We start from the raw sequence: 26,392 nt of genomic DNA on the forward strand, positions 1-26,392 counted from the left end.
TCGATGTGATTGTGTATATATATATATATATATATATATATATATATATTATATATATATATATATATATATAAATATATATATACATATATATATATATATAATATATATAATATATATATATATGCAGCTACGTACGATATATATAAAGATATTATGTCTGATCTTTACGACAGCTGAACAAGTTCCCCGTGAGCTAATATTGTGAAGGATTTTATGCCATCGGAGAAATTACACGATCTTGAGTACCATTTTGCGAAACGGTACAGTCACGGAGAGGATAGTGTACCATTCGAATGGTACACTTCACTGTTGATTAACGGACAGGTAGCGAAGACTATATCTCTCTAAACTCTTTGTTTATTATCAGTATAGGGGGTTGTTTTTCATTCTTTGTTTTCTTTCACGTTGCGTCATCCGCATGTATCAACCATCTTTTATTTTGTGTGTATGTGTATGTATGTATGTCTGTATTTGTATCTTGCAGTTTTTCGTAATTATGTTATATATCAGGCCATCAGAAATATTATTATTTATTATTATTAGGGTAATTATGTTATATATCAGGCCATCAGAAATATTATTATTATTATTATTATTATTATTATTATTATTATTATTATTATTATTATTATTATTATTATTATTATTATTATTATTGATAGGCGAGTGGCGTTTATATCCTTATCTAAATACCAGAATGACCTGCGGTTCTTATTTTCTTCTGTTTATGGCGATCGTCGTTTCATATCCACTTTGAATTTGCCCCAACAAAATACTAAAAGTATTCCCCCCCTGACGGCTAGGTTTGAATTTCGCGTGGAGAAAGGCCACGGGCATTTGCCATGAATGACCCAACTCCTGTCAGTGATCGAGTAGAAGTGATTGGTTATGGAAGAGTAACAGTTGGAAATATATTTTTCCAAATGCGTCTGGAATACTTTGTGATAATATGGATAAACGGTTTATTTGTATTTTCGTCGTTTCCTGCTCATATGACACTCCACAACGAACATATTCAGGTTAAAAGTTCAGTAGCCATGGCGTTTGGTTTTCTCAAGTTTCAAAAAAAAAGAAAAAAAAATGATTGGGAAACTTGATGTGTCTAAAGTTGACAAAGTGACCTAATTCACGGAATAATTGTTTTGAATTTAAAAAGTATCTTAAATTTGTAGCTATTGGCTTTTTTTTTAACGTACAGTTTTTACTCATTTTTTCATCTTCTCCCCAAAAAGGGAATTAAGAATAGCGAATACTTACACGACGAGAAGGAAAACAGAAGAAAGTAGAAATGCAGGAGCTGGTATGGTAGAGATGACTAATTCCTATCATCGCTATTTTTAATACCGTGTACGAATATAGTATTTATAGCATTTATATCCCATTAGTATATAACCGTTTACAACTTACAATATCCTTTTTTTTATAAGGCCTCAGAATTGTTGTCTTTTGTTTCGTGTTGTTGTTGTTGTTGTTGGTGTTGTTGATGTATTTTTGTTATTGTTGTTATGGTACTTGATAATATATTTACCCCGCCCCCAACTTTATTGTTGTACCATTTCCATTTTACGAAGCTTTGAAATATTTTTTACCAGACAGAACTGTATTTTTCCCAGGACCAAATTTTCTGTGATGAAAACCGATATAAAAGGTTTCCTGTAGATTTGACAAAAGAAGCTAAATTAGTTTTAGTTTTTTTTTATTCATTTTTTAAAAGAATCCTTTTGATTTGTAGCCGTTCTCATTCATTTTATGAATATTGTGTTTACATGCAGTTCAGTGAGACCATTTCATTTCATTCCGTATTGTAGTCGACAGGTGAGATCAATTTTGTAGGGATTTCCTCTGTGACTACTTGCATGTATGGACGTGAGTTTGCTATATATATAAATATATGGTTCACACAAACAATTATAAAACCTTACAACGAATATACTTTTTTTTTTTTTGTATTTTACCAGAGGTACTCTATGAGTATCCTAGGCTCACTTTAGCTTAAAGGAATCTTTTGGTACCCAAGGCAAAAAAAATTTTTTTTATTACGTTGCAAACTACACTAACTGAAGCTTTTTTGTGGATGCCGGAATGTTTGAATCATGTGTTGTGCCCAAATCCTGAAGCTTGATAGATGAGAAATGTTTGAGTGTTAACTGAGAGCGAATGTATGGTTCGGGAAACGTAGGGTTTGGAGAATATCAGTTGGTGATAGGCAAAACATCAGGTAATCGTGAAGTTGATTTTTTTTTTAAGTGTTGATGGAGGTTTCTACTTATATCAAATTAAATCAGAAGACATAATTGAATCGTGGAGTTACATAGTTTTTTTATTGTGTTGAAAAACATCAGAAAAAATCAGACGACAAAATTGAATTGTGGATTTAACTAATTTTTTTAGTGTTAAAAAAAAAGGTTTCTACTTACATATAAAAAATCAGAAGACAAAATTGAATAGTGCACCAGAAGCAAGTAAAGTGAAACCTTCAGTTTTCAGAAATGAATCTGGGCTTGTTCCCTATGGATAGGGTTCATCTTCTGAACAAAAACAAAAATTATATTAATAGTGGCAAGTCTGTGGCACATGAAATGTTAGAAACACGTTCTCCTCTTAGCCTTTGTTTTACAATTACCTAATCACTGAAACTATTTGACCCTAAGACTTCAAATTTTTTAAATATTTTATCCTAAGAATTTGTTTTCTACATTTTTTCATTAGCGTGAAGAAATAATTTATAGAACATACTAATTTGATTCTTGTAAACTAAATAAAAATAATAAAATATATATTAGAGTAACCTAAAAGGAGATTTGTTGAAAGACCAAAAATGAATTAAGATATGAAAGTAACCTTAAGATATGTGTCAATCTTGACAAATTACTCAATAAATACAGTCGGATATCACGAACTTACTGTGCCTATCTCAGTACCATTTTCAGATCAAAATAACTTTGGAAAGAACTGGGGGACATAAAGTTATTGCAGTTGATACAACAAAGTCCAACAGTGCACTTAATCTTGTACCAAAGTGATACAATATTTCATAGCTTGTGTTGTTACATTATGTATGTATGTATAATATACACGTGTGTGTGAGCGTGTATGTGTACATTTGTGTACGTATTTGTGTGTGTGTTTGTTTTTGCGCTTGTGTGAGTAATAGTAGTCCACTGAGCATAAGACAAAGTGTATTGAAGTATTGTCATTTTTGGTAAATAGTGTAGTTTGGCATTTATGTATATGTATATATATATATATATATATATATACATATTAATGCCTTAATTAGTCACTCTTACATTCTCTATCTAGCCTTTGTTATTAACTGATATACATTGCATTTCAGCAGTAACAAAACGAGAATTTGGTCTGGGAAAATGATAAGTTCTAATCTATGTGTTTACCAATAAGAACATCATACCTTCCAAATCTGTGATGATTTTTGTCTGTGAACACGTTTGTCCGTCTGTCTGTCTCTACATCTATCCGCTTGTCTGTCTAGGCGTGTGTCTTTTAAGTCTGTCTGTCTGTATGGTCTGTCTCGAGATACCAGATTCACTTTGTATCACCCACGCAAACCTCTCTCTCTCTCTCTCTCTCTCTCTCTCTCTCTCTCTCTCTCTCTCTCTCTCCGTCTTCTTATTAATTATCAGTCTTCTCTAAGTGTCTTGGCCTATCCATCCTGTCCATATATTACCTGTAGCTTCAGAGACAGACTGACAGACAGACAGACCAATCATAGGTTGCAAGGAATGTGACAGACTCGCCAATAGATAAGATGGAGGAATAACGATAGAGAGAGGTAGATGAATAAACAGAGGAGAAGGTTCAATTGATAGATCATCTTTTCTGTGTAGAATAGTTAGTTGATTCAGGACGGTGTTAATCGAGTGTGTTGTTATGTATTGCAGGGAACTTTATTTATTTTTCTTGTTGTTGTTGTTACAGAATCTTTGTAAAATATTTACTAGGGACCACAAAGTCACGAGAAACTAAGAACCAGGTAGATTTCTCACTGTAAGAACAGGGAAGGGAAAGCATTCATTATATATATATATATATATTGAAACCCCTCCAAGTCTAGCATAGATTATCAATCCTTAAACCGTGTTTCCATTGTTGTTTGATTTGCCAAAAAAAATGAAAATAAAAATAAAAGAAGTACAATATGATCTGTGTCAAGAAATGAAATAATATCTGTGATATCTCTCATATATATATATTTAGAAATATATATATAGTTTGTTCTAACATACGCTGCTAGTTCTCTTTGCTCTGTCGTTTGTGCAGTAGACGAGAACCTTCAAAGGACATGGTTTGAAATTTTGCTTTGAATTTCCCGTTTTCTTTTTTGTTTGTTGAGCTTCCCTCTTATTGTTTTATTTTGAATTAAACCCAGCAAATGTAACCCAATGACTTACTATACTTCATTTTGAGGTGTATAAGACTTCCATCCCGTTTTCTCTTTCATGCTTCGTTCGATCTGAACTTTGGCCCCCCCTCACAATCTCCAAAAATCTGCAGCAAGAGAACCCACCGGATTGGGTTTGTTTTTTTTCTCTCTCTCTCGTCAGTTGATCTTTAGCTTTTATGATTACTGTATGTGTATCTGCAGGTGTATATGTATATATATATATAGAAGTATGTGTGCGTAGATACACATGCATTCAATGTATACATATATTTATATATATATTATACTCGATACATTCATGCATGTGTAGTACGTGCGACGGCATATACAAAATGCCTTTGTATATTCGCATACGCATATATATGTATACATATACATATTGACTTATACATACTCGTATATATATATGTGTGTGTCTGTATGTCTAATGTCTTGTCCATGTAGTGTACTGATCCTCTTTATTATTATTGTATTTTTTTAAAGCAGTAGTTCTAGAAACGACTCAGCTTCTATAAACCAGGAAATTAATCTAATATCCATTGGCTTTATATATATATTATGTTTTTATTTTATATCATTCAATAATTCTCTTTGATAAATAAACACCGCAACTGTCTTCCAGTTCCCTCCTCCACTACCGCTTGGCATAAAACCAGCATTATTTTTTTATTTGTATTTGTGTGTATGTAAAGTGCAGCCATAGTCAAACAGGAATATGCTTGCGTATTGATCATGCTCATACACATACGCATACACACACATATATACCAAAAGACACGTATACGCAGGCGCCTCTGCGCGCGAGCATACATACAGGCACTCGCACGCTCACTTGTGTGAGTGCGTGTTTGTGTACCTTGGAAAAGTATTAACTTAAATTACTGTCGTCATCTGTGTGCTAATTAGTTCGGAGATTTTTGCTTCTAATTAATTACTATTATTATTATTATTATTTTATTATTATTATTATTATGTACATACAGCACCCAAGTATACTGTTAGCACACCTGGAAGATATTAGAAAATGTTTTGGTTTTCACAAACATTCACATAGGGTAGAGAGTATTATTACAACAGAAGATAGTAGGTTAGCTAACAAACATTTATATATATACATATATATATAATATATTATATATATAATTATATTAATATTATCCTATATATATATATATTCCAGGGTTTCGATCCAGTAGTTGCTTGTGGTGTATTTATTTATTTATTTATTTTTTTATTGCTGTAAGTACATACATAACACTTTAGACTCTTCCTATATGAAGGACTGTCCACCACACACACTAAGTTGACTGAAGACGTTTGGACGAGACTGTAGTTTCTCTTGAGGAGAATTGGTTTCTCTTAACAAAAACTGTTTTTTTCTATCTTGAGTAAAACTCGTTTTGCTCTTGAGGACAACTGTTTTTACTTGACAAAAACTGTTTTAACTCCTGAGTAAAACTGTTTTCTCTGGAGGAAATTTTTTTTTCTTGACAAAATCTGTTTTTGCTCTTGAGGAAAACTTTTTTCTCAAAGGAAACGGGTTTTCTCTCTTGAGTAAAACTGTTTTCTCCCAACAAAAATTGTTTTAGCTCTTGAGGAGAATGACAAAAACTTTTTTTTTAAAGAAAACTGTTTTTGCTCTTGAGGAGAACCGTTTTCTCTTAAAGATTTTCTCTCTTGAGTAAAACTGTTTTATCTTGACAAAAACTGTTTTCTCTTGACAAAAACTTTTCTCTTGACAAAAACTGTTTTAGCTCTTGAGGAGAACTGTTTTCTCTGACAACTTTTCTCTCTTGAGTAAAGCTGTTTTCTCTTGACAAAAACTTTTTTCTTGAGAAAAACTGTTTTTGCTCTTGAGGAGAACTGTTTTCTGTTAAAGAAAACTTTTTCTCTCTTGAGTAAAACTATTTTATCTTGACAAAAACTGGTTTTGCTCTTGAGGAGAACTGTTTTCTCTCAGAGTAGATTTTTTCTTTCTTGAGTAAAACCATTCTCCTAGCCGCCTTTCCTCCTGTAATTGAAACGTGTGATCGTGAACTCCCTGACAGATATTGGCATCTCGGGAGATTAACACGTAGCCTTCACTATCGACAACTATCATTAGTCGGTAACGGCAGGATAAATCCTTGGTTTTTTTACCCTAAAATGTCCCAAGTTGGGTCCTTTTTAGGCCAGGGTAGACCGGCATGTGGATAATATGGCCACTCTGAATGGAAAAGATATATAATTGCCTTTGACTTTTTTTGGGAGGACCACAACGAAGGGACAACCCCATCGGATTGTAAGAACTAAGACAAATTTGGCCTCAGGAATTATCCATTATGTTTATTTTGCATTATTTTTGCAATATTCCCTCAATTTTCCAGTTGCATTTTAACTAGAAGACATAGGTGTTCTCACAGAGAAGAATTCATTTTGTCAGTGCATTTAAAACCTTTGGCTTGATGGTTTCATACCTTATAAAAAAAATATATAAGATAAAAAGACCAAAAGAGACAGAGCTTGAGATGCCATCTCCATCATGAGTTGGGCTTACTATTTTCAGAGGTCATATTTTCTAACTATTTGTTATGGTCGTCTTGTCCAACTATTTCCTGAGGTCATCATGGCTAACCACTTCCGGAGGTCATCATGGCTTGCTATGTCCTGAGGTCATCTTGCTAGTTATATCTGGAGGTCATCTTGGCTAACTATTTCCTGAGGTCATCTTGGCTAAATATTTACCATTTCTAGTTCATGTTGGCTAACTATTTACTATAACCTGAGGTCATGTTGGCTAACTATTTACTATAACCTGAGGTCATGTTGGCTATGTCCTGAGGTCGTGTTGGCTAACTATTTACTGTTTCCTTGGGCAATGTTGGCTATTTCCTGGGGTCATTTTGGCTAACTATTCACTATCTCGTGAGGTCAAGTTGACTAACTTATTACTATGTCGTGAGGTTATGTTGGCTATTTACTAATTCCTGAGGTCGTATTGGCTAACTATTTACTATTTCCTGGGGTCATGTTGGCTAACTGTTCCCTGTCGTCATATTTGGAAGCTATGACCTGAGGGCATCTTGGCTAGCCATTTCTTGAGATGGAAGAAAACTGGCAATTTCCTTATCCAGAAAAAGAATTCTTCATAGACTGAGAGAAAAAAAAAAAAGCCTTTTGGACGCTCATGCAAACGGAAAATGAGGAGATGCATCTCTTCCATCAACCTGCAAATTTATGCAAAATTTTTTGGGTGTTCCAATTGCCTGGCATTCTACCCAGATTTCATATTCCATCCAGTGGGTGGAGCATGACGGTAGCAAAGCGCATGTCCAGAAACATGTTTGGTCTTGATAGTATAGATGTATTATATTCAAGAATTTTGGATTGTTTTCAGTGAAAACCTGACGTAATCACGTGATGTAGAGTGTAGCCCTTGACTAGGAGCTGATTGGTAATCAGATACTTGGTAATTAAATGATAAAAGGCTAAAATTATAACAGTGGATATTGAGGTGCACGACAACAGGACAGAAAATACAGTCTTACGACAGTACACACAACGAATTTAGTGATTACTACACCCCCGCCTCTCCAATGACGAGGCCAACATTAACGAAAACACAAGGGAGACATAATATACATCCTGTTTATATCTGTGTATATATATTGAATTTGGAGGGGGAGGGAGGTGTTTGGTTGATGAATGCTCATAGACGAATGTATAATGATGTAAGAATATTCATTAATAAGTGCGTGCTAGTCTCTGTGTATGAATAGCGTCTAAAAAGTTAAATCTTTTTAAAAACTCACACTGAACACAGACCCTCTGCCAGTTACAGGGAAATCTAACGCGCGAGATCCCAGGTAAGAATACAACCCTATGTATTTGTTTCAATAATTCTCCTTCCACCCCTGTCTGGTAACGGATACATTACAGTGATATTGCAGTGTTGCAGAAACAGGAAAAATAAACAGATGGTTCCATGGAATCGGTGATAAATTCATCATACAAACTACCACACTTAAGGAACAGGTTGTCTTTATGAGATTTAAAAAAAAAAAAAAAAACCTTCATAAAACTATAAAACCTGCCTTTTTGAAGGCTAAAAGGTCTTATTAGTTGTCATGAATCTCTTAAGAACTTTTATTTACTGTTTGGAAGCGAGGGAGATTACGTAAGATTATTTTGTACAACAGTAAAAATAATGATATTTTTTATTCAGTTTCCCAGTAACAACATATATAATACAGTGCATAATTTAGGGCTCTCTATCTGTCCTATCTACTTTGGATACATTTCTAGGTGTACATGACCACTATATATATATATAATTATATGATATATATATATATATATAATATATATATATATATATATATATCTATATATATATATATATAGATATATATATATATATATATATATATTTATATATATATATATATATATATATATACGTATATATATTATTATATATATAATATATATTATATATATATATAATATATATATATATATCTATATATATATATATATATATATATATATATATATATAGTATGTATATATATATAAATTATATATATATATATATATATCTAGTTAATATATATTAATCTAGAATGTATATATATAGATAATTTATAATATGTATAATATATATATATATATATTATATTTATATATATATATATATTATTATATATATATATATTATATATATATATCTAATTCTATATTTGTTTATAATTCTATTTAATATATATATATATATATTATTAATATATATACATATATCATATATTATATATCTATATACAATATATGTAATATATGTCCTTATATATCTTTTTTTTATACTATATATAGATATATATAGATATACTAATATATATAGATATATAAATGATATATAGCTATATATAGGTATATATATGTATTATGTATGTATATATGCTATATATATATATATATATATATATTTATTTATAATATAATACGTATATGTAGGTGTATGTAATAGTATATATATAATATTTTATTTCTTATTTAAATTAGACGTATATCTTGTATGTTGTAATATATATATACAATATATATATATTCTATATATATATACTATATCTATAGATATCTATCTATATCTAGTATATATATATATATATATATATATATATATATACATATACTATATAAATCCCTACCCCTCTATATTCTTACAACTTTTGTGTATGCGTCTAATGTGCCGACATTTACTGCACACACACAACCATTTCAGGTATTTACAGATTTACACGCTTTCAGTATTTACAGATATACTTACGCACGCGCGTATTTTACACAGTATATTTATGTAAACAGTTTGTGTTTCCGTGATCTGTGACGACTATTCCTCTCCCCCCTCCCCCCACCCCCATCCCCTCCTGGCAAAACATATATAACAAAAGACATCCTAAGCCACAGATAAAGAAATACTACGCATATTTTAGTGATCTGAAAATACTAATATGTCGCTTTTATACATCACAGTTCTCATTTTGGCTGTTTACAAATCAGTAGCAGATAGCATTTCATGTATGTATATACTGTATATACAGTATTATATATATATATATATATATATATATATATATATATATATATATATATATATATAGATAGATAACGTACATATATATATATATATATAAATAATTCTAAATGCATTTTCGAATATCATTATTATTTGAATAATAATAATAATTACAATAAATTTAAACCCCACTACTCATAGTGCATCTTGACTTAATTGTATGAGCAAAGTTGCATGCGTGAAGTTAAATTCTCTCTCTCTCTCTCTCTCTCTCTCTCTCTCTCTCTCTCTCTCTCTCGTACCAGAGTTTTGGCAATAAGCTTTTTTTGCTTTGTATGTCTTATTTCAGTGAAGGTAGCTAGTGTAAAGAGATAGAAAGATAGATATCTACTTTTTTTTAGTGGTATGCTTAAGAGGAAAGAGGTAATTTAAGAAAAAAAAAATATAGCATGAGGTATTATGTAATTTGTAGAAGATACAATTGAGCATGTAGTATAAGTATTCGACGTAGTCTAATGAAAGTAGAATGCGGCATGAAAGTTGACTGAAGTAGAAAGTTTAGAAAAAAAAAGAATTATGAATTTAGTCTTAAGAAAATTATATACATTGAGAGTTCATTCATTTTTTTTTTTTTTAGTCGTTGAAATAACTTTCACGATGAAAATTGTCCTGTTAGGTCTAAGGCTTAGGTGTCCTTTGAATCCTGTTATCTTACATTTTGTTTCCAGATTCTTAGAGAAAGTTTTTTCATATGAAAGTGTTTTTAATCCGACGCCTCTTATTAAAGCTTGCTTGCTTGATCCAGCAACTAAATCCTCTTTTATTACAAAGTAGGTTTTGCGATCAGGGTGAAGGAACACGGACGTGATCATGTTCGTGGCTGTCCTTTCATTTTATTTTATTAGTCATTATTTTGTAGGTTAAACCCCTTCGATATCTTATTAACGAACCGCTATAAACAAGATATTTTTCTTTTTAGATTCGATATCTAGCACACCAACTCTTGGAGGCTCGTGTTTCTAATTTTTTTTTTTTTTCAAAGCGAGGACGAGTCGACTTTGATTATCATTACGATTTTTTGGTGGGGGTCTATCACAGTCCTCCAATTAGTATCATCATTGTCATTACTATTACTATTAGAGGCAAATAAACATTGTGACATTATTCAGAGAAACGCGTGGATCTCAAATCAGCCACTATTCACAGCGTACCATACGTGTAGGAAACATAAATTCTGAGCTGCACTCTTAAGTAGACTCAAGTAAATATTAAGTAGCGGTACTTTGTTTATACATTAGATAACCCGTCCGTGTATCCTGATCAGAAAAAAAAATTCCCCTTTCTCCGAAAGAGGTAACTAAACATATAGTTTTGATGACTGTTACTGTGCCACGCTGCTATCCCATTGTCCCTGTATAGTTTGTATATTTCTGTATTCTAGGCTATTCTGACCTTCAGAATTGGTTGACCTCCCACCGCCTTTTATTTTTTCTTTTGAGATGAGGTCCATCATCTTCCTCAATGTGGTTGTGGCAAAACACTATTAGAGATTTGTAATTAGAGATCTGTAACCACTTATGCCGGATGTGTATTGATACCGTTTTTGATCGTGTTGACAGTGGAAGTATTTTGGTGTCATGTCGTAGATTTGTAAACAGTACTGCACAGTTACTTAAGGTTGTAGATGTCAATTAGTTATTGATTTTTTTTTTAATTTGGTAGTTCATATCTCAAGCTTCTCCGGGTAGTCGTGTGGGTATATTGATAAGAGGAGTTGGTGTGCCCGATGTCTCCTAAAATTGGTTTTCGCTCTTTGTGATGTGATGCCAAATTGACGAGTGCTGGGAAGTAAAGCTTCTCCTTGTGCTTATTTGGGTGTTATTCAAGTGAATCTCAAATATAATAGAGCTAGACTAGAGACGTTACGTTTCAAGTTTCAAAGGGCAATTTATGACGAGTCACTCCGGTTAACTATTTAAGATCACTTCATGTCAGCAGTAGCCCTAAGTGACTTTTGTATCATATGCTCTTCAAACAAGTCACTTCCAGTGTTAATTGACAACAAGAAATAAACCCTTTTCAATGGGTAGTGCCACCAGTGCACCTCACGATGTGAACTGTAGGCAGCGACTAGCTGCAACCCCTTTCATTCGTTCTCTCGTACCTCCCGACTAAAATTACATATTCCATTCTTCTAACACAAAATCAGTCAATAAACCCCATTAGCAAACAGAAAACGGGAAACTCCCCTTCCATATAGGCGTATTTGGTTAAACCTGACCTATATATCTTTTCAAGTAAATGGAGAAATGAATTTCTTCCAAACTTATAACTGGTCCTGATATTTTCGTGTGAAATATTTAGTAAAGGTTTATTTCTTTTTTTCACGTTCATTTGATCTTACGCTTGTTCGTCAAGGGCTAGCTCTGTTATATTTTCTTTTAATGTAGATATGTATACATACATACATATATATTAGTAAGTCAGGTTTTCAGAGATCTTGAAAACCCAGCACCAGATCACATCACATCACATTTAGCAAACTGCTTTGTATATCAAAGTAAAATTAACTGTTATTTATATAAAAAAAAAGTAATTAATGCTTGCTTTATTCTACGGAATAACGCATAATTCATTTTTTGCGCTTTTCACAATTTTTCTGATTGTTTCGTTTGTTTGATCTGTTTTTGGAGTTTCTGTAACAATATATATATATATATATATATATATATATATGTAATATAAATATATATAGATATATGTGTGTATATATATATATATATATATATATATATATATATAATATATATAGACAAAGAAAGACTTACTATAACATTTTAATTTTTCATCCGAATAACTTTCTTTTATTTTTTCCATCTCATTTTAAATCCGCTTTCATTTTACTTTCTCATAAGCATTATTATCAACTTTCATTCAAAGACTGTATCGCTGTCTTCACTTTCTACTTTCTCTTTATTTTTCCTTCTCTCCTTACTTTCTTTTTCACTCGTCGTTAAAATCATCCAGTTGTTTTATTTCATTCTCCTTTCGTTTTGCTGTTTGTTTGTTTGTTTTTTTTTTTTTTGCATTATCTGAAGTTTATTTCCAGACTTCTAAATTTCTCCCTCACCCCCCTCTTTGTGTTTCATGAAGTCTTTCATTTTTGTTCATTAAAATGACTACAATTAATTTTTTTTCATTAAAACGACTACGGTTAATTGCTGTCATGATTTTTTTTATTTCAGATTATCATGTATTGTAAACTATCCGGAATTTTCGGGACTGTGGATAAATTAACTTCAGAGCTGATTGTAAATTTAAGACATTATGAACTTTCATGGCAGTTTACAGTGATAATAAGGAAGTGAATTGGAGCACCACTACTTTCAATCATAAAAGATTATTCAATTATAATTTTTCCTGCTTCCTTAAGCCGACCAAATCATTAAACTGACATCCGGTTCAATAATTACCCCAGATTATTTTTTTCCATTATCAAGGTTATATAAAATAATCTGCTTTCCTTCTTCGGTTATTTCTCAAAATATGTTTTAATTTTTGCTTAATGTATTTTTATCCCTCTGTTATTTCTAAAAATGTCAAATGTGATTTTTGTATTAATAATTTTTCCCAGATAATTTTTTTGCATTATCAAGATTACATAAAATAATCTGCTTTGCTTCGTCGGTTATTTCTCAAAATATATTTAAATTTTTTCCTGTACTTTTATCCATCTTTTATCTCTGAATATGTCAAGTGTGATTTTTTTATTGATAATTTTTGTTTCTGTGAGAACAGAGCAGAGTATACGAATGACCGCTCCATCATTGCGCTCTTTGGTCAATTTTTGTATCTTCAACACGTGCCCCCACCCCCCGCCTCCCCTGGTCCTTTTCAAACACATTTTTCGAATCATGCTCTCTTTAAAACAAAAAATGAATTCCTTGGCATTCCAGGTAGTCTACCATGAACATTGATTTATGTTTTATTTCCCCATTCATGGTTTTTGTGAACCATTTTGACACTTTCGTCGAATGATCTCAGCACTAACATTTTATTTAAAACCATTACTATTTAGGTCCAACTTCCATAAGTTTGCAATTCTCCATCAAACCACCCCGATTTTCATATTTTGATATCTTCTGCGTTCTTTGATCGGATAATCTCTTCTTAAATGACGTTCTTCCATTTTATTTTTAAATGACTAACTTCATCTTTCATAGATTTTGCATCTCGTTAAAAATCATCCCGATTATCATATGTCAATAATGATGCTGTTAATTTACTATTTTTATCTTTTTATTTATTTGTTTATTTATTTGGTTGATTGGATAATCTTTCTTCAAATTACGTTCGTCACTTGTTTTCCTCCTTGCGTCTGGGAGCCTGGCAGCGATGGCTAGTGGCAGCAGCTCCCAGACGAACCCTCAACCTGCGGTATCTGACCTCGAGTCCTTTCCCACCCCCCAAACACAGCCTGGCTCGAACCTCTTCTCCATCAACTTCTTCCGACTGTTCCGTGTGATGCGTCTCGTCAAACTGCTGAGCAAAGGCGAGGGCATCCGGACGCTGCTGTGGACCTTCATCAAGAGTTTCCAGGCCTTGCCATACGTTGCCTTGCTTATTCTCCTGCTCTTCTTCATCTACGGCGTCGTCGGAATGCAGGTGCGTAGTTTAGACTCACATCGCCCGTGCATCCGATGTCTAAGCCAGTCCCTTTACGACGCTCCTGATTGGCCGTTGATAGGCCAGTCACGGGGCTGGAAGCTCTTACTCTCTCTCGAGAGTTCACATGGGTAGGATCTATGTTCCACCTCTCTCTCCTGAGGGATACTCTTCAAAGACGTATCCCTCTTAGGAGAGGTGGAACATACATCCTGCCTATGTGAACTCTCTCGCGAGACAGAGTTTCCAGCCGTGTGACTGGCTTTATCAACAGCCAATCAGGAGCGTCGTCAGGGACTGGCCTAGACATCAGATGCACGGTTGATGTGAATCTACTAGTATAGTCCTTGGGTACACCTGGATCGATCTACTCAGACAGTTACGCCCTTTTTTTCTAACTTTCTTTTTTTATTTGATGGCTCCTGATATCATAGGCAGGATGGGATGAACTATTTAACTCTTGTACACACCTGGCAGATCCATCGTCAGTATGCAAAGTCGCCAGATTCAATATATTACTCAGAGGTGCCAACTTGAAGATATTACTCTCCTGAGACTATGACGAGGTTGAATTATTGAACCCACATATAAATCAGTCCTATTGACTGACCGTAGCATTAGTTTTTAGTTCTCTTATAATGCAATATTTCGTAGTTGCTCATGTTAGCATGGTGAAGAATTTAGGGGCTCCGTGACGGCATAAGACAGCGGATAGTGACGTCACTGACGCTTATGTCTCTCTCTTTCCAGGTCTTTGGTAAGATAGCCCTGGACTACAAAGACACCCAGATTCATCGTCACAACAACTTCCAGAGCTTCTTCCAGGCAGTGATGGTTCTCTTCAGATCAGCCACAGGTAAAAAAAAATAAATAAATAAAAGAAATATAGAGGAAAGAAAAAACATCTAATTATGAGAGTGTTCAGATCAATTCGATTCCGTATTTTCTCTTTTCAAATTTTTTTTTTTTTACTTTAATGGTTTTCCGTTCAGATGAGACACATTGAAATAAAGATGAATAAATAAATAAATAAAACATGGTCTATTTATAAGACATACAGGATGTCCATAAAGTCCCAGTACCATTTCAAGTATTAATTGCTCAGAATGGTACTGGGACTTTATGGACACCCTGTTTGTCCAGATGAAATCAAGAATTTTTTTCTTTTTTTCCCTCGCTGCTTTTTGCTAGTCTTATATTTTGGTTATTTCGTCGTTTATTTAGTTTAAACTCGAGAAAGACAAGATCACAATCACAACCTTGTTTGTCCCCGTGGGCGGGGGGTGGGAGTGGGGGGGGGGAGACGGTTGGTGCTGTCAGTGCACCTCACGCGGTGCGCTGTAGGCATGACTAAAGGTTCCCTTCCATTTCGTCCTTATCTGCAACCCATTTAATTCATTTTACTGTACCTCCTTTCATATTCTCTCTCATTTTCCATCTTACTTTCCACCCTTCCCTAACAATTATTGTAACAATTTTCAGCGCTGAATGACCTCATAGGTTCCAACGCTTCACCTTTGGCCTAATTTTGATATCACATTCCATTCCATCCAAAATAGTTATAATTTGGCAGCTAAAACAAATTACTTTGAAATAAAGTGGAAAAAAAGAAAATAAAAATTCATTGAAAATTCTCCATTGATTAGTCTGCTTTAGTTACTGTATCACCTGAGGGCCTTAGAGAATATTCTTGTAGGGTCAATGCATTCATCTCAATCGTAAGATAAGATGCAGCAAGATAATAAAATTAAACGAACCTTTTTTATATTTATTATGTAACCCACTATGCTCTTTATCACTGTATGATAAACGTACGCATGGCTAAATGTTCATATCCCTGTTCTATGTGTCTTTCTAGGGCGAGATTCTTGACCCTCTTGTCTTTAAGTGTCCGTGACGAAAAAACTGACAAATTTTTGCACTTTTCAGGTGAGGCGTGGCAGGATATCATGTTGTCCTGTCTCCCGCCGGATGCCCAGTGCGACCCTCAGTCTGAGGACTACGGAAAAGCGGAGTCCTGCGGCTCGATGGTGGCCTATCCCTACTTCATTTCCTTTTATACTCTGTGCTCATTCCTGGTGAGTATTACCAGACGAACCCCAGGGATCATTGTCGAGTTTTTGTAGCGCTTTGAGGTTTTCCTCCTGTTACACCTTTCAAACCTTTTACTGCCAATTTCCCTTTCAGCGCCGAATGACCTCGCAGGTCACAGCGCTTGTCCTTGGGCCTAAATTCTATATTGTAGTCGATTCCATTCAGGAAAAACAGGATCTTCCATTCATCACAATTTTCCTTTACCCGGCAGATCATCAACTTGTTCGTGGCCGTCATCATGGACAACTTCGATTATCTCACCCGCGATTGGTCTATTTTGGGACCCCACCACCTCGACGAGTTCATCACTCTGTGGTCAGAGTACGACCCCGACGCTAAAGGCAGGATCAAGCACCTCGACGTGGTCACCCTTCTCAGGAAAATATCGCCGCCTTTAGGCTTTGGAAAACTGTGTCCTTATCGTGTAGCTTGTAAAGTAAGTGCCGTGACAATTTCGTACTGTTTTGAGGCCTCGTACTTTTCATGTCACGTGATATTCCTGTTCTTGTTCCAAAAGGGTTTGGTGACCACCTACAGGAATGTCACATGATATGAAAAGTTTGGGGTTATGGAGCACTTTCATATGTGGTTTATAGCCCCATACGTTTCATGTCATGTGAAATTCCTGTTCTAGTTACAAAAGTGCTTTGTGACAATCTACTTTTCATAGCATGTGAAAGACTTGCTATAGTTCCGTAAATGCTTTATAACCTCATACTTTTTAGTGTCTTCTGAAATTCCTGTTCTAGTTCCATAATGGCTTTATAACCCCATACTTTCCATATCATGTGAAATTCCTGATTCTATGCAGGAAGTATGTGTTGTGTATGTGGCCAGAAAGTATGTTTACAACATACATGACCAGACCTCTGTTTCGCAGACAATTTGGTGTTTCATTGAACTGAATAACATTGCACTTTTTAATAATCATTCTGAAGTTATATGAAATTATGTTTCTATGGACAACTTTTTTTATCTATCACGAACTTGTTCTTTGTAATGCCCATTCCCCGTTGTCATTTCAGTGTGCCATTGATTTCAAAGAAAACCTTTATATGCAATGGTGTTTCTATGGACAGTTATCTTTTTATCTATCATAAATTTATTAAATGCAACAATAATTGTCTTTGTAATGTCCATTTTCCGTTGTCATTTCAGTCTGTCATTGATTTGAAAGAGAAACTGTTTTGCAAATTGTGCCCGAGTGTAACTCGGCCTCCTGATTCTGCCACATGCACTGAGGTCATTTCTCCATTTTTGTTTTTGTTTTTGCAGCGTCTAGTAGCGATGAACATGCCATTAAATACGGACGGGACGGTTATGTTTAACGCGACGCTCTTCGCATTAGTCAGGACCTCGCTAAGAATAAAAACCGAGGGCAACATAGATGAAGCGAACGAAGAATTAAGAGCCGTCATTAAAAAGATCTGGAAACGTACAAATCCCAAACTTCTGGATCAGGTGGTCCCTCCCGTCGGAGGTAAGTTTTGGAAGAAGTTGCTCTTTCTGTTTCAGGATCCTCTTCCTCGCTCTTCAAAGGTCCTTTTCAAAGGTTCTTTAGTTTTAAGGGTTCTCGGTTCAGGATAAGGGTCCCTTCTAATCAGGATCCTAAGATGTAGGAACCTCTCTCTTCAAAAGCTGAAACTGTCTGAATGGTCTCAACATCATTTTCAAGCTATGATTTTATTTTTTATTTTTCATGTAAGACGAAGTGAGTCTGGCTTAGTTCGTCTTATACAAGAAATGGGAAATGAAATATCATAGTTTAAAAATAATTTTGAGGTCATTCAGATAGTGTTTGATAAATGAGAACACTACTTAAAACAGTTTCTGAAAAGTGGGAGGTTCCCATAACTGAGGACACTTGACTTAAAATACTTTCTGAAAGGAGAGGTTCCTGTGAAGCTTACAATAGTGACCAAAGGTCATAAGTCATAACCATCTTAATTTTATCATGTGAGATTTTCCTTGTTTGATTGAACTGGTCTTCCTTTAACCATGGTAGCCTTTATGTCTGTCTGTAGCGAATGGCATCTAACAAAATCTGCGACTTAAAGAGAATGCCTCCTTGGAACCTATCATTTCACCATTAGTGCCTGTCTACACAAAAAAATGAATTCTATTTATTAATTTGTTAATTTATTTTTGCCTTTTGATAAGTGATCTCTTCTTTCTTTATTTCCCATTACCATCTTTCTTCTCTCAAGCGAATGCCATATTCTTTGGAAGCTTAAATTTCAGTTGAGGTCAATGGCCCCTTTCAGTGGGCTTGTGCCATAAGAATAGGGTTCATCCTCTGAATAATGACTATCGTAATAGACAAGGCGTGATCTGACCTCTAGCTTACTCGGAATGCTTGCAAGATTTTCCCCTCACGCATAAATTGTAAACATTATATTCCTAAATTTTATCGTATATTAAATCGTGCTAAAATCTATGGTTAAATAGCGGCTTGTTTCACTGACGAAAATTAAAATGAATATGCTACATTTTATTAGCAATAATTTTTCTATACTGTTGAATATGCACACTATTTATTTTTTACACTTTCATTCTAATAAATAAATCATAAACATCCCATATTAAAATTCCTGTATCTTTAACTTGATGCGAAACACCTCTTTCAGACCTTCCTAGGCTCTTCTGTAGACCTTTCTTAGCCCCTCAACAACAACAACATCAAAGTAGTTTGTAGGCTTACTCCCCAAATAAGCGATAATACATTTCTGAGGCGCAAATCATCACACTCTCCTTTTCCTTTGCAGTGGAAGACGATGTGACCGTCGGCAAATTCTATGCCACCTTCTTAATTCAAGACTACTTCAGGAGATTTAAGAAGAAGAAAATGGAGATTAAGGAACAAATAGACAAAGAGTCCCCCAACACTGTCACACTACAAGCCGGTAAGTGAAAGGGCCACCAGGTTATGGTTAAAGTGACATCGGTTTTGAGATGGGAACAGCACTAAAATGAGATGTGGTTTTGAGGTGGGAACAGCACTACATGAGATGTGGTTGAAGGGGGGGGGGGAAATTGGAACAGCACTACATGAGATGGGTTTGAGATGGGAAACAAGCACACTTACAGAGATTGTGGTTTTGAGATGGGAACAGCACTACATGAGATGTGGTTTTGAGATGGGAACAGCACTACATGAGATGTGGTTTTGAGATGGGAACAGCACTACATGAGATGTGGTTTTAAGACAGAAACAACACTAAATGAGATGAGGTTTTAAGACAGAAACAACACTAAATGAGATGTGGTTTTAAGACAGAAACAACACTAAATGAGATGAGGTTTTAAGACAGAAACAACACTAAATGAGATGTGGTTTTAAGACAGAAACAACACTAAATGAGATGAGGTTTTGAGATGGGATCAGCACTACATGAGATGAGTTTTTTAAGAAGAAGAAACAACACTAAAGGAGATGAGGTTTTAAGACAGAAACAACACTAAATGAGATGTGGTTTTAAGACAGAAACAACACTAAATGAGATGAGGTTTTGAGATGGGAACAACACTAAATGAGATCTGGTTTTAAGACAGGAGCTTGTAAAATTAACAGGGGCCATTCTCATCCCACTAGTGCCTGATCATGTTGTCTACAGGGCTCTGGAAAATATTTAGTTAGTGCCCTTGATATTTCTAAGATATTGGAAAATGTCTGGCATAAGGTTTCATTAACCAAATTTAACAAGCCAACACAGTTCTGTAGAGGCAAGTATAAAATCTAGGCGAAAAGCCAACTGATAATATTATTTTCTGATATTTGAGAATACTGAATCTTGCAGCATTTCATTCAGTTTATATGTTTTAGGTTTCTTATTTTCTTGTCACAGCTTTGTTAGAAAGTCTTTGATCATTATGCACTGCTGGTCGTAATCTAGAATTGTAGTTCAGGTTGCATGTCCTGATTAGCTTCTTGTTACAACACTGTTTTTGTGGTGCAGGCCTCAGAACATTATGTACAGCTGGTCCTGAGCTCAAATTGTAGTTCAGGTTGTATGTCCTAACTGTTTAGCTTCTTGTTACAATACTGTTTTTGTGTTGCAGGTCTTAGAACATTACACGAAGCTGGTCCTGAGCTCAAACGTGCCATTTCTGGCAACTTGGACGAGATGCGTGACGATGACATTCCTACTCATAGGGTAAGTGTTTGATCCATCTCTCAAAGTAACCGTTCTTCTCTTAGACATTTTTATTCAAAAGTCTTAGTCTTCATATTTGCGAGGCGTTGAGCCTCGTGTGGTCTGTGATGTGGCTATATCTACTGAATAATTTGGAAAGCCAGTAGTTAATGAGAAGAACTTTCACAATAGATCAATAATGACCTTTGTTTTTTTTCTCTCAGTTCAATAGGAAATTAATTAACTGCATTTTTTCCAGATAGAATGTAATAGTGCTATTATGTAAATTATCGTGTATGTATTTTTATATTATTAGCAGTGGTCAGGAGATTAACTGAAGTATGAAGTTAAAGAGGGTTTCAGATCTAAAAACTTGAGTAGCATGAATTCAAGGTAAATGAGAGTAGTTGGAAGAAATGTCTATCTATGTCATATGTCTCGTTCTGTTAATGTCAGAGGCAAATGATGTACCACACCCACTGTGGTAAGCCCTTTTCTCTTCAAAGATAGTACCTCTTATTTTCTAAACTTAATCGATTAGTCTGCTCGTTGAGCTTCGGTAGCTGAGGCATTTAATGCTCTTAGTAGTAACAAATTGAATGATCAAACAAGTGTCCATGACTTTGGAAAATGTCTGTTGCCTCTCTTCACAATATCTGTTGCAATTAACTTGCATTTAGTCCTGCATTAACCACCACGTAGTTTATTGTGAACCACGAAGAACTGGGAACATTGCCAGCTTCGTCATTCTAGAAGTCTTCAGTACAAAATGAATTAGCAATAAGTTAGTTTTGGCTGTAGCAAGGATAACATAGTGACTTTTCTGTAGCTCTATTAATTGTAGAAAACAAATTTTACCATATCTTTGCCTCTTTCAGATGAGGCATTAGGCTGCATTACAACATAACTGGCAGTTAGCGTCATGACTGACGTTCGGCACAATTTCCACAATGACGTATAATTTTTTATCATTTTTTGTTGTAAACTTGTTCAGTTCATTCTCACTTCATGACCAGTCGCAAGTGAAACTTGTTGGAACACGAAGAAGTCAAACTGTTTGCTCAAAAATAATTGCCACAGTTGGCAAATTCTTACCGTCATTCGAACGCTAGTTTGAGAGAAGCTTTTGTTGTCTTTTTATGATGAGGAAACGCCAAGTGTAGATCAGACGCATATACTTTTCCTATATGTCATAGGAAGTAGTTGATTTCATCTTTCTTTCATTCAACTTTTGGCTCATACTTTGTTTTTCTGCCGTTATCTGTCACCTGTAGGTTGCAGAGTTCCTCAAGGCTTCGATGTCTGAGGAGCGTCAGAAATGAAACTTTGTTTGTCACGTTAGCTGCTGTTAGTATTCTGGAGTTAATGTTGTGTTTGAGTCATGACGTCGTTCTTTAAAGTGAGTTCAAGACAAATGCTCAGAATAGTTTTTTTCAGAAATTGTGTCGAAGCCACAACAGACCAGACATTTCTAACAGGTACAGAAGTGACTTGTTGATTGTTCTTTTTTTCACGATTAGACTTCCCTGCAACAGCTGCGTTGGTTGTAGTATTATGATGTAATGATACCGAAACCACAGAATGCATTGCATACTACGGTCAATGTATCGTTCACTTATACTTTTTTAACTTTGATTTACATTCCCTTTATTACATTACAAGGTTCAGTCCTTATGTACAGCCTGCCGGCCGCTAGAGCCAATGTTCATTTTTAGTGAAACAGCAGATACTTTGTAGGTGAAGTCGTAAAATAACTCTCTTAAATGTAGGGGTAGATGGTATTAGGAACACCGTCAGAATGTGCCTGGCTGCAGTCATGATGCCTTGTGCCGCAGCAGTGCCGTGGCTTGCACCACCGGCAGTGCTGTTCCAGTCATGCGGTAATACAACTGTAGTTTGATGATTCAATCTGACAAACGCAAGGTCTTTTAGTCTCCACACACTGCTGGTCAGCTGCTGTGTAAGGTAGAGCTGTTGAAACACACTGCTTGACAATTTCACCAGCTTCCCCCCTCCCCCCCCACCGCCCTTTTGTTTCACTTCCAAAGATGAGAGTGCCTGTTCACTAGCCATGTCTGGAGATCAAATGTGGATGGAGCGCCCAAAAATATGAGTAAACAAAATGATTGGAGGCCTTCGAGAAAATTGCCCACGAAACAGTTAATCAGGAGAAGAAATCCGAAATGCCTGTAATTTTTATTGTTGTGTCACATTAGATGCATCTATGCTATTAAAAGTAGCATCCTAGTTTCTTTATCTGACATGTTGGAAGCGCGCTAGACAGCACTCCCAGTAATTTCTGTTTTTTATTTGACTTCCGCTGAAGTTTGGAACCATTTTCGCAAGCACCCAACCCTCCCTCGAGATCAAATCCGGTAGCTTCGAACATTTTTTCCATTTAACAAAGATTCTGTATGCAGCAGCATTGAGAAAATAAATTCAAAGCTATGCGTGTAACTGACCGCAAAACGAATTACTAACTCAACTTCTGTCCTTCCATTATATTTAACTTTAACCCAATATCTAGTACTAAACTGCTGATTTTGCAAGCAATTATCTTATGTTTAACCAAGATATGCTCTTTGTGTAGTACTGTATTAGAAAATTTGATTTAGTACTGCATTAACAAGTGCCTGCCAGTTTTCTTTTGCCAGCATTTACAGCCTTCCTTGTCTCATATTTATTATTCTGAAGAGAGTGCTTGCTCTGCCAGTGATTGCTGTCATTAGCCAAATTGCAACTCACTAACAGTAACCATGTGTCCCACAACACATTAACCGTACCCTCCCTCCCGGTGGTGGTTTTCTAGCGTAACCACTCCTTGTTCGGCTCGGTTTGGTCGTCCATGAGAGTGAAAAGCCTACAACGAACTCGCTCACTCCGCGTCAACTCGGGGCACCATGCCAAAGTAAGTATCACCACCTCTGTGAACTGAATTCCTTCCAATCACTGTGACAGCAACATTTTTCCTGTCCATTTTTTCAATACTGTCCTACTTTTTTTTGTGCTTTTTCAACACTCCTTTAGGTGTCCTGTTCCATAAACAGATGAAGATCCAGAAAACAAGTGATTTCAGAATGTCCTTAAGTCATTTTTGTTTTACAGAGTGCAGTAGATTATACCCATAATCATTGCAACTGACCGATGGAATTCAGTTTACTAAGATACGTAGGGTAGAAAAGTTCGAAAGTATTTTGCTCTTAGCATATTAGTGCACTCCCGGTTTTTTATAGGTACAGAAATGACACAAACTCATTCAAAAATACGATTTTGGTGATGGAGTTTGCACAAGTGAGGCACACACTGGTTGACAATCTCTGACAACCTTCTCTGAGTGACAGTATATCCCAGGAAGAACCTTGGAAGGACTTCAGTGTCCGTGAATCCCCCATTAAAAATAAGTCTTGTAGTGTGGGAATTTTCCAGTGCTGAAATTCTTTCAATTTTTGTGAAATTCTTTCAGTTTTCACTAAGAATTGGCAAATGCCTATGATTATGAAAGTGAGGCTGTCCTTTGGTAATATAAAAATCTAAGAAGCCAATATTCATTGGTTTGGCCAAGTTTTTTGAAGAATTTATGCAAATTTCATAAAATCTAGTGCTCTTACATTTACCATCAGTATACCTTCATACTTCAGTACTGGCGGCTAAAGCATATGAACATAAAATTTGAACATGAAATTTGTTTTTCCGAGTTCATGACAAGTTAAATCAAGTTGAAGATTTGATATCAATTATCTAATTGATTTGTAAAGCACTTCAAACCTCTACTTATCTTGTACACTCTTGCAGTGTGGGGAAAGGGGTAACAGTTAAGTTTTCGAATTATAGTTTATTGATGGTTTTCATGGGTTATACTGTCACTCAACCTCAGTTCAATCTACATGCGTGCTGTATTGTACAACATTTTAACTCTCATTTTAACAATAATTACATGTACGTTCACTGACTGATTGCCCTGTACTGTGCGTTACATGTGAAAATGACACTGCTAGTCAACTTTTCGACTAGATCAAAAGTATTACATACACTGGCCACGTCAAGTATTGCACTTGCCCCTCTTTACACAAATGCCATATAAATACTTCCACAGGATGTGCATGAATTTTTTGGAATATAATGCAAGATCAAGTTAGTGGACTGCAGTGTATAGGTTATTTACATTGTCAAGATTATTAATTGGTATGAGTATAGCAGACAGTTTGTACTTTAAAACTTAGTGATAGAGGAATTAACAGAGCAAAATGTAGTTATTCATTAGTGCCCAGCATGTACAAACTCCACTTGACATGGGGCATCAAGTTTGGTTGATTCGAAGTGATGCTGATTTTCCCAATACTTAACATTGCTTTTCTTTGAATTGTATAGCATAGATTCCAGTATCATTAGCGATGTAGTTCCTTTCATTATTCATGAATCTTGACAATGCTTGTATTCAAGTCAGTCCAAAATCTGTAGCATTCTAATGAAAATAATAGAAAAAAAAATCATTAAAAATATTTTTGTAACTCTAGTCCAACTAAGTGTTACTATTAATGAATAGATATAAAATACACTTGAATAAATTTTTCTTAGGAAAAGTTAAACTGTCGAGAACCAAACCCTCAAGTTTCAGAAAATCTTGACATCCCCTAAAAAGTTGCAAGTGTAGGTGGTGACTGTTTACTCGACTCTGCCATTAATACTTACTTCAATGAATGTTATGTGTATGGGAGGTTGACTATTTCTTGTAAGATGGCGTCATATCGACGACAGTCATAGTCTCCATCCCGTGTGAGAATGTGCGGAGTGTGGTCGTACATGTATACATGAAACATAACTCTTATATCACATAACATTTACATGGGATGATTACAGACTAACTTTCATGTTTCACCTCACTCCTCTGCAGTAACTTTTCTACAGGTGTAAGGAATTCACATTCTAGGGATCACTTAAGGGAATAACATTAGATTAATGTGAGTTACATGTGACTGAGCTTAGCTAAGGCAAGCCAAGCCAAGCCCTCATGTTAGCCTGTCAGTAGAACGCATTGTGTCTTTGTATCCTGCAAAAGGATCACGTCCCAGTGGGATGTCGGAAGTAGTGAGTAGTTTGCATCCTGTGAGTGTTGACCCCCGACCCCTGACCCCTGACCCCTGACCTCTTCCCCTAACCGCCATTTCCAGATTCTCCCCAGGTATTAGGCGACTTCTAATCGGTCTTAACGAGAAATGGTTAATCACTTACTCGGCAAGCACTAACAATATCAGTGGCTTTGTGCAACATAATGTCTAATTTTTGTAGTATTTATAGCAAGCGGGTCGTGCAGAAACCCCCCCAAAAAATGTTTATTTAATAGCTACAGGGTGTATTTTAGTCTTAGAAATATGACTCTGCAACGGTATTTTTCTGTTGGACTTCAGATTACTTCCTGAGTTTCAAGTTTAATTCATTTTAAGTTTTGTAAGATTGATTTCGGCTATGTTAGCATTACAAAATTCAAAAGAATAGAGTGTTATACTGTATGCCTGTTATCAGAGTAACCCTGTCTGTATC

At 35.1% G+C, this 26,392-nt stretch overlaps 1 protein-coding gene across 50 annotated transcripts in view; it reads left to right on the top strand.

Moving 5' to 3' along the window:
- LOC135216414 (muscle calcium channel subunit alpha-1-like) overlaps window positions 1–26,392 on the top strand; it is an 821,008-nt gene that overhangs the window by 772,074 nt on the left and 22,542 nt on the right. For 44 of the 50 annotated variants that reach the window (XR_010314879.1, XR_010314880.1, XR_010314881.1 and 41 more), the window contains 9 exons: window positions 4,519–4,539; window positions 14,439–14,627; window positions 15,378–15,483; window positions 16,557–16,705; window positions 16,933–17,157; window positions 17,997–18,201; window positions 19,487–19,624; window positions 20,781–20,875; window positions 23,664–23,762. Coding sequence is in view for 47 of the 50 variants with exons in the window: in XM_064251735.1 (XP_064107805.1) it covers window positions 4,519–4,539; window positions 14,439–14,627; window positions 15,378–15,483; window positions 16,557–16,705; window positions 16,933–17,157; window positions 17,997–18,201; window positions 19,487–19,624; window positions 20,781–20,875; window positions 23,664–23,762 (1,227 nt within the window). In the remaining 3 variants the exon portion in view is untranslated. The remainder of the gene's footprint in view (window positions 1–4,518; window positions 4,540–14,438; window positions 14,628–15,377; window positions 15,484–16,556; window positions 16,706–16,932; window positions 17,158–17,996; window positions 18,202–19,486; window positions 19,625–20,780; window positions 20,876–23,663; window positions 23,763–26,392) is intronic. The other 6 variants (XM_064251723.1, XM_064251731.1, XM_064251746.1 and 3 more) reach the window with 2 other exon arrangements.

Source organism: Macrobrachium nipponense, chromosome 6 (assembly GCF_015104395.2).
Source record: "Macrobrachium nipponense isolate FS-2020 chromosome 6, ASM1510439v2, whole genome shotgun sequence".
In the NCBI taxonomy this organism is placed as follows: Eukaryota; Metazoa; Arthropoda; class Malacostraca; order Decapoda; family Palaemonidae; genus Macrobrachium; species Macrobrachium nipponense.